The sequence below is a fragment of the Leptosomus discolor genome, chromosome 5 (assembly GCF_034619465.1).
Source record: "Leptosomus discolor isolate bLepDis1 chromosome 5, bLepDis1.hap2, whole genome shotgun sequence".
In the NCBI taxonomy this organism is placed as follows: Eukaryota; Metazoa; Chordata; class Aves; order Leptosomiformes; family Leptosomidae; genus Leptosomus; species Leptosomus discolor.
Window position 1 is genome coordinate 71,126,232 of NC_141395.1, and position 14,524 is coordinate 71,140,755.

General features: G+C 50.0%; 1 protein-coding gene across 1 annotated transcript; it reads left to right on the forward strand.

Annotated features, from left to right (window-relative positions):
* Window positions 1-2,933: 2,933 nt before the first annotated feature.
* Window positions 2,934-5,625, forward strand: LOC147415632 (lymphocyte antigen 6E-like). The gene is made up of 3 exons (XM_086466142.1): window positions 2,934-2,985; window positions 4,646-4,765; window positions 5,468-5,625. Exons 1-3 carry the CDS (start codon window positions 2,934-2,936, stop codon window positions 5,623-5,625), a joined length of 330 nt encoding a protein of 109 aa, XP_086322268.1.
* The last annotated feature ends 8,899 nt before the right edge of the window (window positions 5,626-14,524 follow it).

The window sequence follows — 14,524 nt, forward strand, 5'->3', positions numbered from 1 at the left end:
CAGGAAGACTCAATGGCCAGAACACTGCAGAAGGCAGCCAAATAAAGCTGTGTTTACTAGCCAGCTCTAACGCAATTGTGTAGCGTGGTGCGGCACAGCCAAGAGTGAAATCAGGAACCAAGATCTCATCCTGAAGGATGTGATTCACATGCCTGCAAAGGCCTGATCTCCAAGGACAAACCTAGGCAAGGCAAATAAACAGTTCCTGGGAACGTTCTCTGATCGGCAATGCCATCATCCACAATTTAATTAATCATTTTAATTGCTAGCATGTTCCCTGGCAAGGTTTTAACATGGACCAACCACCACAGTCCCATGCAATGTCTGGAAAAAAACAGAGGAGAGAGCACAAGGGAAGGACTATTCACAAGAGGCCCTGTTGATGTCTGCCTCTTGGCCTCCGTGCTGGATATGGTTCTGGACACGTTTGATTTACTGCTATAGCTGTAGCCTCGTTTCTGCTCTATGATGCTGGAGGATACTGGGGCATCTTTTTTTTTTTTTTGCAGCTCTCTGCCCTGACCCAGCCAAGTGCTGCCTTCCATGCCGCAGTCATTCTGCTCCCATGTGTTGGCCACTCAAGGTGACACCACCATCCTCAGTCTCCTGTGTGCCTCTGAGGAAATGCCAGCCATGGCAGTCCCACACCTCACACACATGCATCAGACATACCTGACATGCTATAACCTCCCAACCATCTGGCTCAATGGGCCACCGGCAACCCTCAAAATGCCAAGTGGTCCATTGTGCACCCTTGTCCATCATCACGCCTGTCCACCAAACCACTCCTGTCAGCTGGCCAGTGACGGACCATTTCCTGTGTGTTGTAGATCATCTTTCTCTTGTCAGTGAGAAGCAGATTTGAATCCCTGGACCCTGTGACTCCTTTCCAGCTCTGTGCCAGAAAAGAGGTGTTCACACCTTCGGTCCTTGGAAATGAGGGACTAAACTGGGTCAGGCACATTTCTTCATTTTAAAAACACAATTAAGAATGCACCTTGTTAATCATACTGAAGAGTAACACACTTATTTTTCCCTTCTTCCTCAAAAAATCAGTCAAATCTGATTAAAGCGAACTGCTTTATCCACGCAGACCTTTGCCAGGGTGCTCCCACTGCTGCAGGACTTGTCTTCCCAGGCTGCCCCAAAGAGTCACCTGTGCAAGAGGACACCACGCAGTGAATCATGGCAATCCTTATTCTTTGGAATAGGTCTAGCGCTTCGGTTGTGACATCTAGGAGGATGGACACACCTTCTTCAGCATCCACGGTGGCATGCAGTCCTTGAGCCTGACAGAATTTCATCGGTTGGGCAAGCGATGTGGTTTATTCTCTCCACGCCCAGAAGGTGTATGTCCATTGGTGAGAAATGGTTAATGCTCATAGGGTTATCAGGGCTGACTTCACCATCCTGTTGATCTTGATTTATGTCAGCTGCAGTGGCAGACTCAGTGGTTTAACATTGGTGTCAGAAACCTCAGAAATATCTGCACATCAACCCAAAAAAACTCATCCCCTCCTTCTCCTTTTTTTTTTTTTTTTATTTTTGAAAAGGAAGATGCTATGGGTTTTGGTGTCCCTTTGAACTTCCTCTGGCCATGCCTTCACTGTGATGAGCAATGATTAGTCCCATCAGATGCTCTAAATGTCTCTGACGAGCATGACCCCTGCTTCAGTGACACTTGCTCATCCGACTCATCTCCTGCTCAGAAACTGATGTTGCCCCTCCAATCATTTTAGTCCTCCCCTCATCCATCTAATCTCTTTCTTCCACATGTTTTCTGAGCCTCTGCCTCTTCTTCTTCTGCATCTCCATTTTCTAAACCCCACTGTGTGTAACTACAGCTGGGTCTCTGTTCTCCTTCCTGCAGACTGAGTCTTGCAGGGTGGAGAAGGAAGGGGCAAGCAGACAGCTGACTGCCCAAAAGGCTTTATTCAAAGGGGTTGCTTCTGCTTGGTCGTCTCTGCTTTTTGGTGGCTGGGGGCACATGGTTACTTATGGAGAGTGTTTGCTGATATCCAGCACCAAGCGTCCTGGTAACTCTTTCCCTGGAAGCAGAAGTGGGGTAGCCATCAAATGGAATTCCCAGAAGGGCTGAAATTATCAGCTTCAGCTCCACCCAAATTGTAAGCAGAGAAGTTGTAAAGGCTGAGAACATTATATCTGACCGGTATCCAGCAAGACTTTGAATTGGATACTCCATATAGAAGGGGGGACAAAGATGTTTTTACCCTTTGCTCAGATGTTGCAAAGCTGGAAATTGTCCTCCAGTGTCCCCCTCCTGCATTTGAACCCCAAAGCCATTGTTCTCTTGCAGCAGCTGCTCTCAAAAGCAGGAGGCAGAGCATTTTGGATTTTGTAGATAAACCAGCAGCTTTTAAAGGCAAACAAGACATTCTAAGTCATTTCCTGTTTATACGGCCAACCATGAATACACAGCTAGATTTACCGTGACTGTAGATATGGAGAGTTCTCCAGGTCTGACCCTGTAAATGCACTTGGCAATAATCCACCCAGATGAAGCCATTAATTTATGCCACTTATTACCATTTTGCTTTGAGTAGCTGCCTTCACTGAACTGTCTGGCCACAGATGTGATGATCTGATCAGAGCTAAACAGTACAAAAACCCCGCTCAGACATCAGTAACACTGCTAGCCTGACCGTAGATAAATTAAAACATTAAAAGCAATAAATGGAATGAATTGCCTTAGTGCTTTCACTCCTCTCTGGACCCATCGGACCAGCCTGAGGGCAATGCCGAGGTAAGAAAACAGCCCACATGCATTCCTAGCCTCTCAAATAATGTGTGATCCCTGCCCACTCTTTCAAAATCGTTGTCTTCATCATCGCTCGGTCCAAACGCAGGGAAGATATATATCCTGTCCTCAGGTGAGGGTGCTTTTCCTGGGCTGCAGAGACACCTGAGAGAAGATGAAGGCCTCACTCCTTGTGATGCTGGCTTTGATCCTATGCGCAGATCAAGGTAAGGTGTGACAGTTCTCTACTAGACAGATAACAGTTGCATGTTTTAAAGTCAGGGAGACCTCGAAGCCAGGGAAAGAAATCACGGGAGAGGGTGCTTTAGCTCTTGCAATGGTGCAGCTGAAGGACACAGTGCTCCTCTTTGGGTTTCTTACCTGTACTCTCAGCCTGGATGTATGAAAGGTTTATTTTCTGCAGGGAAATTTCCCTACAGGCGCGTGTACTACTGGATTTTTATGACAGCAAGACAGAAAAAAGGAAGCAATGCCACTGTTCTGCCTTTGTTAAGAGACTTTCTGGTGAGTTTGTCTGTTGAGATGATGCAAGACTGTGGTTATTTCTAAATCTTGATGAAGTGCTTCAGCCTATGATAGCACGATACATCAGCCACCCTGTGCACCTGGTTCCTGCTGGAGTCAGTGACGCCGTCTCTAGCAGCAGCAGTGTCACAGGGCCGGACCTACATCTGGCTTTGTGCATCTGCCTGATGAATGCCCCTGATTTCTGGCCATCTCGGAGACCTCACAAGCTTGCCAATTTCAGAGATTCTGGGACAAAGTTGGGCAATTAGGGAGAAGTTGTGTTGTGGGCTAAATGTGTTAAGCATCCTTATGCTGGGATACTGGGTGGAGATGTAGATTTGCATATTATTTGCATTATAGATGATGTATGTTTTTTCACAGAGATTGCGAATGAAACCAGACCCCTCTTAAAGTGTATGATCTTATAGCCTCTATAGATAAGACAGCTAAGCAACCAGAGAGAATAAATATCCTCATTTTGTAAAGACAAACAGGCTTTGCCAGCACTTGGAAATTTGCCACATTGTCTGGCGCAGAAAAATAATTTCTTGAAATAGTTATTTCTGTCTCATTGTGACCTAAGAATACCTTTCTGCTATTTAGCTTTGTTCACTTACTAGAATAGTGATTCTGACAAATTTCCAAGTGTTAACAAGGCCTGGGAGACACAGAGATTGTCTTCAGTGCCAAAATGAAGGCTGCCCTAATCCATGTTAGATAACCCAGGCAGTAAAAATGAAGTGTTAGAGTACACGTGTCTTAGGGCTGAATTCACTCAGCAAAGAGTTAAAAGTCCTTCTCCTTGCTTTTTTTTTTTTTTTTTTTTTTTTTAACCCATGTAATGGATATACATTTGTGGATATTGAAATCCCACCCAAAGACACCGGTGTGGTAGACTGACTGCTTTAGGCTACGGAGGTCCCAACAAACCCTATTCAGCTGCCAATGCTTACTGCCCAGTTAAGCTGTAGTCTGCATTATAGTGTCTCCTGCAACTAGAAAGGGTGACCCCAACCCTTGGGACATCCCTGTAGACTCTGGCAGAGGACCCTGTCCTTCCCAGCTCTCTGCATCATACCAAATCAGTGCCCTTGGCCCACCGGTGCAGGGCAGGAAGGGCAGACTTGCACCATCGGTGCTTGTAGGCAGAGTTGCACGTGTCTGAGTGCATGTGTTGGGTGTCAATGTGCAAGTGTGCGAACAGCAGAGTGCGTTGGGGCTGGGTCTTGCAGCCCCATCACTTTCAGCAGGCCTGCACCTTGTGCTTCTGAGAGTCAACGGAAAGAAGGTGGTAGTTTTTGCTGCCAGAACTGGTGGCATTTTGCCTCCATCTTCCATATCCTCTGTCTCCTCCTGCAGCAAAAGCCCTGCATTGCTACACCTGTGACTGGGAACGAAGCAACTGGAGCTGCCTGAAGGCCGAGAAGTGCTCGGACAAGGATGGGTACTGTGTGACCAATGTTGCCTCTGTAGGAATTGGTATGTGCTGGCTGCAAATCCTCTGACGTGGACTCAGGAATGGGATGTGGGGTTTTGACCGGGTTTGTTATGGCTGACCTTTATCGATGGATGGGCTGAGGAGTCATGGGGAAACACATGCCTTTGTCAGACCAGCGTGGCAGCACTGAAGTTTGCACGGTTTGAAATTCTCCTCCCCATCACACATTGAGAGTGTCCTCTTTAGCCTTTGTTTTATGCCTGCATGGAAAGACAGGGGACACTGAGAGATGAAGAAGGACAAAGAGAGGCTCCTTCAGAGGAAGAATAAATAAATTTGAACCTTGATTAGACAAGGAGATGAAAAGCAGCAGATAGCCAAGGTGGATGGGAAGGTCTAGAGAAACATAGAGGGGAATAAAACTATTTCCTTCAAGCAGAGAAGCCTGGAAATGTGCTTTCAATCCAGGCATGAACATTGTCTCATGGATGCCACCATACACCTCGAAAAGCCTTGACATGAGGGTCCATGCTGGAAGGTGCCAGATGTCCAGCAGGGATACTGAATGCTCTGTGTAGCTCGTCACTAGCAATTATTGGGCTGTGGTGGGATTGAGGTGGGTCTTATTGGCCATGATGGTGGTCCTTGGGGCTGTGCGGGACAGTGGGACTCATTAGCCCAAAATCAAGAAGTACTCAACAAACTCTCATTGCTAACACTGTTCTCCCCCTTCTTTGGGCAAGGCTTTTTGTCTTTGTGGAAGAGGATCACCAAGAAGTGCTCTGAGAGCTGCCCACACCACAACTTCAGCCTGGGCCTGGCTTCCTACACCTCATACTGCTGCCAAACCTTCTTGTGCAACCTGACTGCATGCCCAGGGCCCAGGCTAGCTCGTCAGTGAGGTGGCGGGGAGTCCCATGCCAGTGTCCTACTTCACCTGCTTAGCGGCAGTGGAAGAAAGGCGTTCCTGAAGGCTTGAAGAGCACGGTCAGATTCCCCCAGGAGGGTATGGACATCGAAGGCTCTGCAGAATAGATAAAGTATTATGGTCCCCACCTCCTGCCCTGTGTTTCCTCCCAACCGGTAGCTTCTCACTTGCTTCTCACACCTGAGCTCTGCTACCCCAGCAGCTTGATGGAGAAGAGGCTGTGTTATGTCCTGCAACCTGGGGGAGAGAGATGCTGCTTCTGCATGTCCTGCAAATCTCTAGAGGGGTTTCTCCTGCGATCTCACCTTATCTGGGGTGCAGCTGGGAGCTGCAGAGTGGCAGCCTCCAGACTATAGGAGGGGAGTGGCTAAAAATAACATCCCCTCTGCATCAACTCAGAAAGGAAGCTATAAAAACTCACAAGGTTTGCTGCTGGGGCAGGGGAAAAAGGCAGTCCTTTGTATAACAGCCCGAGCCTGCCATGGGTGCTAAGTGTAAGTCTCCTCTTTTGCACCCCTCACCCCCTCTGTCCAGCTTCTCACTCTCAGCCCTCAATGAAATCCCCCTGTGCCCTATTAACAGTCAGACGCAGCAGCCACATACCTCTCCCTGGTGGCTCTGCCTGTGGTGCCACGTTTTTATCAAAATGATGCTTATCCGCACAGCCTGCACATCTGTGCACATCTGCAGTCTTCGTCCCTACCTCCACTTCCAGCAGCTGTCCTTCGTCAGCCCTTTCTTTGCACTGCTTGCTTGGGGCTGTTGCTCGAGCCAAGACATTACCCAGGGCTCGCACTGCCCTGGACCTCCCGCTTGGCGTCGTGTCTTCCAGCAACCTGTCCCTCTGACATCCCCCAAAGCAACCACAGGGTAATGAGAAGTATTTGCAGCATTTGGGTAGAGCTGCTGAGGAAAAGTGGAGGGGTTTATAAGAGAAGAATACCGATTTCAGAGAGGCCAAATATTTCATGTAGATGTTTCCACAGGCTGCAGAGAAAGAGAGTAAAAGGAAGCTGAAATAATGAACAATGGATGAGAGCTCAGAGATTTTTTCATTGCCAGAGGTGATGCTGAATGCCTTTCCCTCTTCCCAAGCAGCACTTTGTGGAGGAGTTTGGCTCTGACGAAAGTATGGACATGCTTAAGCTTGGGTCAGCCTGGGCTCCCAAATCTGAAAAACGTTGCTCAAGCCAAGGGATGACGCTCTGCGCTGTGCTTTGAACCCAGCCCTGGTAAACAAGAGGGACAAAAGGGGCTTTCAGCCATGCTGAGCATGTCTGCCTTGGGCTAGTGCCCACGGCTGCTCTAGATGAATGCCTTCTTCTGAAGTGCTGCATAACAGGAGTCTTCAGAGATGTGTGCTCTCTTTTATTAATCGACTTCTACTTTCCTTCACCCCCTCCTTCTCACAGTTACGCCATGATGCGAGGGCAGATCTCCGTGCCGAAGGAGCCGCGCTGGGTGATGCACCTCCCTTTACCTCTTCATTAGACCACAATCTCTTTCATATCCTATTTATGGATTTGCATTTTTTGCCCTGAGGCAATCCAAGCCCCCTCCTGTCCCTCAGCCCAAATGCTCAAAAGCTCTAATTTACTCCTCACACAGTATTTTATCATAAAAAAAACCCACACAGGACTTGTGCGGATTTTTTTTTTTCCTGTGTGCCAGAATTATTCAGCTCTCTGAAAGCACTGAGGAATATCAGTTGAACAGAGTCTAATAATTAATATTTCATTGTTTTGGATTTACAAGTCCTGCAGTAGCAGAGACAGAGTCCCCCACAGCCTGCAGGAAAACAGTCGGGTATTTTTTTTTGCTGCTTTAAAGCAAAACTGGCTGTTTTTTTTGCTTAGTTTGGTCTGCCTTTTTGCTGCAGAAAAGCATTCTTGTATCCCATGGCTAATATAAGGGGAAATAAATCATCCTGGGCATAGTTGAAGAGCAAAGGGTTATTTCCTTTGCCCAAAGGGTACTGCAGCTCAAGGATGTTGAAATCTGCCCTCCTTTTGTGGTGGCAAAGCTATCCTGGTGGTATATAATCCTCTCCAATACATCTGAGATGTGCAGGGAAGGAGAAGATGTGGGTGTGTTTCCTAACCACTAATTTTCACCAGGAATTATGGCCAATGGGGACCACATCGAGACGGCAGTCATTAACACACGGATGAGGCTGTCCAGAAAATTACCCTGAGCCTGTGCCCCTTGCTGTGTCATTGTGCAAGGCAGCATCCACCCCTTGGGTTTGAAAGGTGCTTGGAGGACCCTAAACAGAAAGGGATTGTGCACAGGGTGGAAAGGAACTAGTTATCATCACTACAGGCTGCACTGAGCTTCTCTGACCCTATTCAAAGATATGACAGCGATGGGAGAGGTGGGAGAGAGGTGAAGGAGCCCTTCTGCTCTCCCCAGCACAAGGCAGGACTCAGGTGCAACACCTGAGTGGTTTGGGGCATCCCATAGTGCAAAAGAGACAGCTCAGCTGGAGATGTTCCCGGGTATGGGAGAAAGATGCTCCAGAGACTCAGCACAGCAATATTGCAGGCATTTGGGGAGGGGATACCCAACCAGCCAGGCACAGGGAGAGAGGGGAGAGAGAGCTGCTGTCCTCCAAAGGGGCTAACTGATCCTGGTGCAAGGCGTGGAGGAAGGTCCATGGAGAAAGAAGTGCCCAAGCATGGCATTTAGAAGAGGCAGCACAAAGCAAACGCTGAGTCCTTTCTGTGGCTGGAGCTGGCAGACACAGGCAGCACTGAGAGGAAGCAACAAACAATTACAAATGGCATAATAAGTGTCTGGTGGCAGATAATAACTAGCAGTTTAAATACCTAAGGCATTCGTCGGATGGACGTCAGGGGGAGTTGTGACGTGGCTCCTTTGGGTCCAGGCTGTAGGACAGTTGGACTCGCTGTATGCGGTTGTCACCCCTCCCCTCCCCTATCGGAGCTACCAGCTTACAGCCTCAAACAGCCCAATCCACGCGATAAATTTAGCCCTGTGCCAAGCTGTGTGTGTGGGCAAGTGCTGGGAGGGAGGCTGGAAGCGGGATGGAGCTGTCAAGCCTTGCAAAAATGGGGAGCAGCAGTGCCCCAGGCAGGGGTCCACAGAGGAGAGGACATCAGACGAGGGCAGCCAAGCCTTCCTGTGGCCAACAGCCACCCCATTTGTCCCACGGCCACCCACGCTACTGAGATGAGTATCACACCAGGCAGGAAAACACCAAACCACCTTTCTGAAGTGCAGCCCCTGATGTCTTGCCTAATTCTCCACACGGCTCAGGGGGTGTGTGTGGGGGTGAGGCCCATGTTTCCTTTCTGAGGTGGCCAGCATCATCGGGATGCTGGTGAGACCTGCTGGATCACACAACCCAGGGAGGAGGGAAAAGGTTGAAGAGACCTGGCTGGCCCGCACAGGTACCAGAGTGTGCTGCAGGATGGGAAAACACCTTGCTGGACTCATGACATCTCCCTACCCGGGGCTTGGTTGGAAATGCTGGGGGAAATTCAGCTCGGGGAGAAATTACAACTCTTTGGGAAAACCAATTATCCAAACCAAATCTAGAAGCTGAAATGAGAGCATTTCCCAGGCACTTTTGGGGGTCAAGCCTTGTTTTTGTTTGTGGCACAATCAAAAGAGGGTTGTTTTTTTTTTTTTTTTTCATTTTTATTCTCCTTTTCTTTATTGGCTTTTAACTTCACAAAATATACTTAATTTCAAGCACTGAAAACTGAAATGGCCTTTGGGGACTCACGCTGTGGCCTTCATTGATTATCTAAATGCTGTGCCAGCCCTCCAAGCTGCAGAGAGCTGGGTGCTTCTGGGATGACACCCCCCTCCTAGGAAAGGCATCGAAGAAGGCACTTGAAGGGCTCAGTGGAGACTGGTAACTCTTTTCAGAGGCCCAGGGCAAGTGAATCAGAGAGACCTACAATTTACATGCCTAAATTAGTTGCTTTGAATCCCAGCCTCAGTGAGAAAAAGAAAAAAAAGTCGGTGGCAAAGCTATCAAAAAAAAATCCCACCTACGAGAGGAAACTTGATGGAAGTTGGCACATTTCCATAAAACTTCCGTGTCTGGTGCACTAGTGAATATTCTGAATTATGGAGGGGGGCGGGGGGAGGCGAAGGCTGAAACAACAGAAAAACCACCGCTTTCCTGGGAAATCCTGGATGGTTTCCAGCCCAGAGCGCCAGACTAAGCCCACGAGAGGGAGCTGGTGCCTCTGTGCGGTGCCGGACTGGCCACAAAATGCTGTCTGCCCGCAGAAAGCCAGTGCTCCTGGAGCAATTTCCAGGGGGGAAAACCAGCAGGTATGCGAGGGATGAGATGGCCTGGCTGGAAGCAGCACAGAGAAGGATGGCTGCGGGACTGCGCTGTCGATGCCAACCACGCTGAGCTCTGCTCGCTGGTGGCGGGTCCTGGCCAGCCTCCAGCATCTGCTCACTCCCACGTCCAGCGACTTGCCTTGGTTTGGCTGTGCCGGATAGTTCTGCTGCATCTCATAGCTCCTGGAGTGCCTGTGCTAGAAGAAGGGGCATTTGCATCTGAACCCCAAAGCTGGTACCAAACCCTGCGAGATTTCAATCCAGAGCCTGTGGCCATGGGCTGCTTGGAAGCAGGGTGCGACCCTCTATCCCTCCTTCTCCTACAGATGCAGCGTTCTTGGGAGTCCCCAGAATTGCTGTGCTGATATTGGGCTGGACCTGAGCAGCATGAAGGGAACCTTATTTTCTTGGCACCTATGTGGTCCCGGGGAGTGAAGAGGGGATCAAATCATATGGCACTGTGCCTCTCTGTCCCATTATGGGTGACTCTGTCCCTTCTTTCTGATTTTCCTACACATTCCCTCTTTGCAATGACTCCTTGAACATCTTCCTGCCTCTCTAATACTAAACTCTGCTAACATCCTCCATTCCTCTCATAAATGTTCACAGCCAAAATACAAGACTGGCACTTGCAACCCTCTATGCATGCAAATAATGGAATTTCCACCTTTTTCCTCCTCACCCATGGGTTTTAACCCTGTCTTCAACCCACTGCCTGAAGTCTTCAGCAATCGTATGAAAGTAGAGAAAGGAAGAAGTCCATGAAGGTATTTGGGGAGAAGGTGGTCTAGGCAAGACTTCAAACCAAGTTCTACCACGGCTTTCCTGTGTCTCGCCTTGGGAGGTCATTCAGTGTCTCCGGTTCATGTGCTTAAGATGGTGATAATAATGCAGGGCTTCTTGCCCTGACCTGGAGGGCTCTTTGGGTCTTGGCACTCAGTATCTTGGTGATGTTTCACCCAGCTAGTCCAGGGATGTCCTTACAGTAGGATCAGGAAAAGCCAGCCTGCCCACCCACTGCAGATGTCTTTGCACTCAGAGCTTGCTTCTCCCAGGCCCCTGAAGCACTGTGCTGCTATAACTGGTAGGAACACTCATCCTTTCCATAATGCGATGCAGAAACCTGTCATGGCAAAGCTGGGGGTGGCTCCCACATCGCTCCCTCCTACAGAAATGCTGTTCTTTGACTCACTGTGGTGCCAAGGAGCTTTTGTTAGGAGCTCTGTTAGGAGCTGGGCATGCAAACAGCGCAGAAAGACATCTCTCCCCTGCTTTGCCATCACATAGAAACTTTCACAATGGATGGATGTAGACACAGAGGTGAAGGCAAGAGTGTGTGCATCACTTGATGCATCAGTTGCCTGGCCACTGCCTGATTTGTTGCCAGCAGGGTGACAGGTCTCATGATGGGCTGAGGCTGCTCAGTAGGTCTGATGGGGTCCAGGACCACTTGTTCAACTTCCAGCCTTCTGACAGTGCAGGCAGAAGAGGTCCAGGGCCAGGACTTGGTCCCTGGAAGGAGCCAAATGCCAGGATGAGATGCAGAGCCCCGAATCCCCAGAAAGCTTTGAAAGGCAGCGGGAGGGCTACATGCTGCCGCTGACCTACCTCTCCCTTCAGCAGGCAGGCTGCCCTCCTCCCCAGGACTGCCACAGGTGAGAAGGAGGGCTGTAGCCCATGCTACAGCAGACAGGAGAGCAAGGAGGAGGCTTGGGGATGTGCCCTGCCCTGCAAAAGCTGGGACACTGGCTTGTCTGCTCCTCTCCCATCTGGATATCAGCAGTAGTGAGAAGGGAGGGTGTTGCTTTACCCCCTCCCCACAGCAGAAAAACCTCCCCAGGCTGCTCTGTGTCCCTTTTCCCCATGCTTAGAGCTGTGCAAAGCTTTCCCTGGGCATGTGGACCTTGCTGCTGGGGTGGACGTTTCTGGAGGTAGATGTTCTTCCCTAGGTTTGCTGCCTGTTGCGGGGTTGAAGGATTCAGAGGAAGCAGAGCTTGATGAATTTCTGGGTCTGACCATATTTTGCTTCCCAAAATACCCACAGTCGCCAAGGCTTGATGGCAGAAACCCAGTGCTCCCCTTAGACGCTGTCCTGCTTCCAAGGAAACTGGCAGGAGTGGTGCTTAGCACCTCCCAGGCATTACTGAAATGGTCTTGTCTGCATGGCCCCTTCCTCTCACTCGGAGCAAGAGGGAGCTGGGTCGGAGGCTGTTACAACAGCATTGCTGCAGATAATCTCACCTCCCACTCCAGACCCTCCACGCTAAATGCTGCACCGCACGCGTTGGCAGGAGTGTGAAGAAGCAAATGGGTGAAAACAAGCTCCTGAGGCGATATGCTACAGATAGAGGCTCCATCCAGACAGGTAAACAACACCAGGCAGGGTATGTCCTCCATCCATGAGGACAGGCAGTATGGCATGCTTGTGGCACCCTTTCCATCCCCAAAACAGGGTGGCCACATCCAAATGGCCGATTTGCCCTGGGTTGTCCCCTAGGCGTGATCTGGGAGGTGTTCCTTGGCATGGGTTAGTGCTGATAGTGGGCAAATGTCTGAGCTCATGCCCTGTCCTTGAATTATTTCTGGTGTAGAAGTAGGTTCACGGTTCCGTTTTGTCATCTGAGCACTTTGTGGGTCCAGCCAGGATCCCACCATGCTGTATATCTGGCATGAGAAACCCAAAGGAAGCAATACTTGACTTCAGCACGTGCAAGGATTGCTTGTTCAAGGTGGTGTGTTGCATCCTCCCCTTCCTGGCCACCCTTCCCTGGGGAAATACGATGAGGTCAGAGTGGCTGGGCAGGACCCATCCCACCATCAGGGCCAGGTGGCAGTGAGGGCAATGGAGATGTGGCTGTATTTTGGCTGTGGAAGTGACACCACAGGTATTGCTTGGTGCTGTGGACATGTCAGAGGAGAGAAAAGGAGGTACCCAGTATGTCTGCTGTGAAAGCCGTGTCCGAAGGACAGGCGATGAACTTTTGGCTGCAGAACAGGTCTCCTGGTGCCAAGCCCATGCAAGATTTGTTTCTGTTGGCACTTCCTTCATCCCATCTCCCTCTCAGCTTGAACGAAAGTGGGTTTCCTTCCACATGGGGGGGCAGGAGAGAGTGGCTGTGAGCAAAACCAGGGCGTGACGCCAAGCACTGTATTTACAGCCTGGAAATGGGAGGGTGGGTCCCTGGGGTTTGCTTTCACAGGAAGGAAAGCTTCATGGGCTTCTTTTCCCATCGGAGATCTTGTTTTCTACCCTCCACCCTGCTCCTGCAGCAGTGGTCAGGTTGCAAAGCAAAGCTGGCGGGAGCGGAGACTGCAGCTGCTGCAGGCTGAGGAGCAAAAGCTGCCTCTCTCCCATGCCTGTGACTCTGGGCATGCCTCTCCTCACTCAGACTCAATTTTGACGCTCTTGAAGCCTTTGCTAAAACATTGTAGAGTCCCTTCCAAAACCTGGTTGTCTTTTTCCTGACATTTTAACAAGTTGAGAGTGGGTCAAAGCCTGGTACGCTGCGTGTGTGCAATCAAGATGGGGCAAGTTGTTCCTGCCGTGCCCTTTCCTTGGCAAGCAGGAGGGTGTCTGCAAACTTAGGGTGACTTTTCCACCCTGGTATTGCTCCCTGGATCAGTGTGGGTGGCTTTTGGTTCTCACGTCCCTCCCAGGTTGTCACCCATGAGGTTTACAAGCCCTTGTTTGCACTGAGGAGTTGGCGAGTTGGGCTCAGAGGGGCTGCTCTGATGGTGGTGGATGGGGCTGATCATGGCATGTGAGCTGCTCTCACCGTACCCCACGAGGTGTGGGAACGGGATGAGAGAAGCCAAAGCCCAGTGGCAGTGTGCAAGGAAGCTCTTGAAGCGGACTGATGCCTTTCCCTCCTTCTGCCCTACCACTAGCGCAAACGCACCCCAGCAAAACCATGCCCTGCTTTTCCAAAACACACAGCCTTGAATTTTTGGCTAACCCTCCTGGGAAAATACCCTTCTGCTCACCCAGTGAGGAATACGATTGCGTTCCCAGATACCATCCTGTTTGTTTCTCTGCCCCGCTGAACACACCCGTTGGGTTGGGATGGTTTCAGCCGGGATATTTCCTTGATCTCCAGCTCCTCCGCCTGTCGTGGGCTCTCCTCCGGGGACAGCCCTGCTCTCCTTGCCCTCCTCGGCCGCAGTTGCAGAGGTTTCAGCATGGCTATTACCTGAGGTGTGACAAGTTTCTAGACGTAACGAGGGATGGCCCAAGCTCTTGTTCTCAGCATGCAACTGAGGTTTTGATGCTGTACCTGGCTGGGTTAGCAGGAGTGGGTCAGGAGAGAAACTCCTGGTCTTCCCATGTATGTGCTGAGTTTTTCCACTCTGGTTGAGTTTTTCTGCTCTCAGTTGGGACCCTCTGGTACAAAATCAGACTCAGAGCCCCTAAAACAAATTGAGAGTAGAGAGGTTGTCTACAGAGCTCATCACAGTTTTTCCACAGACAGAGAAATGTACTTTTCTCATTTTACTCTCAGCTTTCACTTAACCTTGGAAATTTCAGCTACTGGGTTTCAGCAGAGGG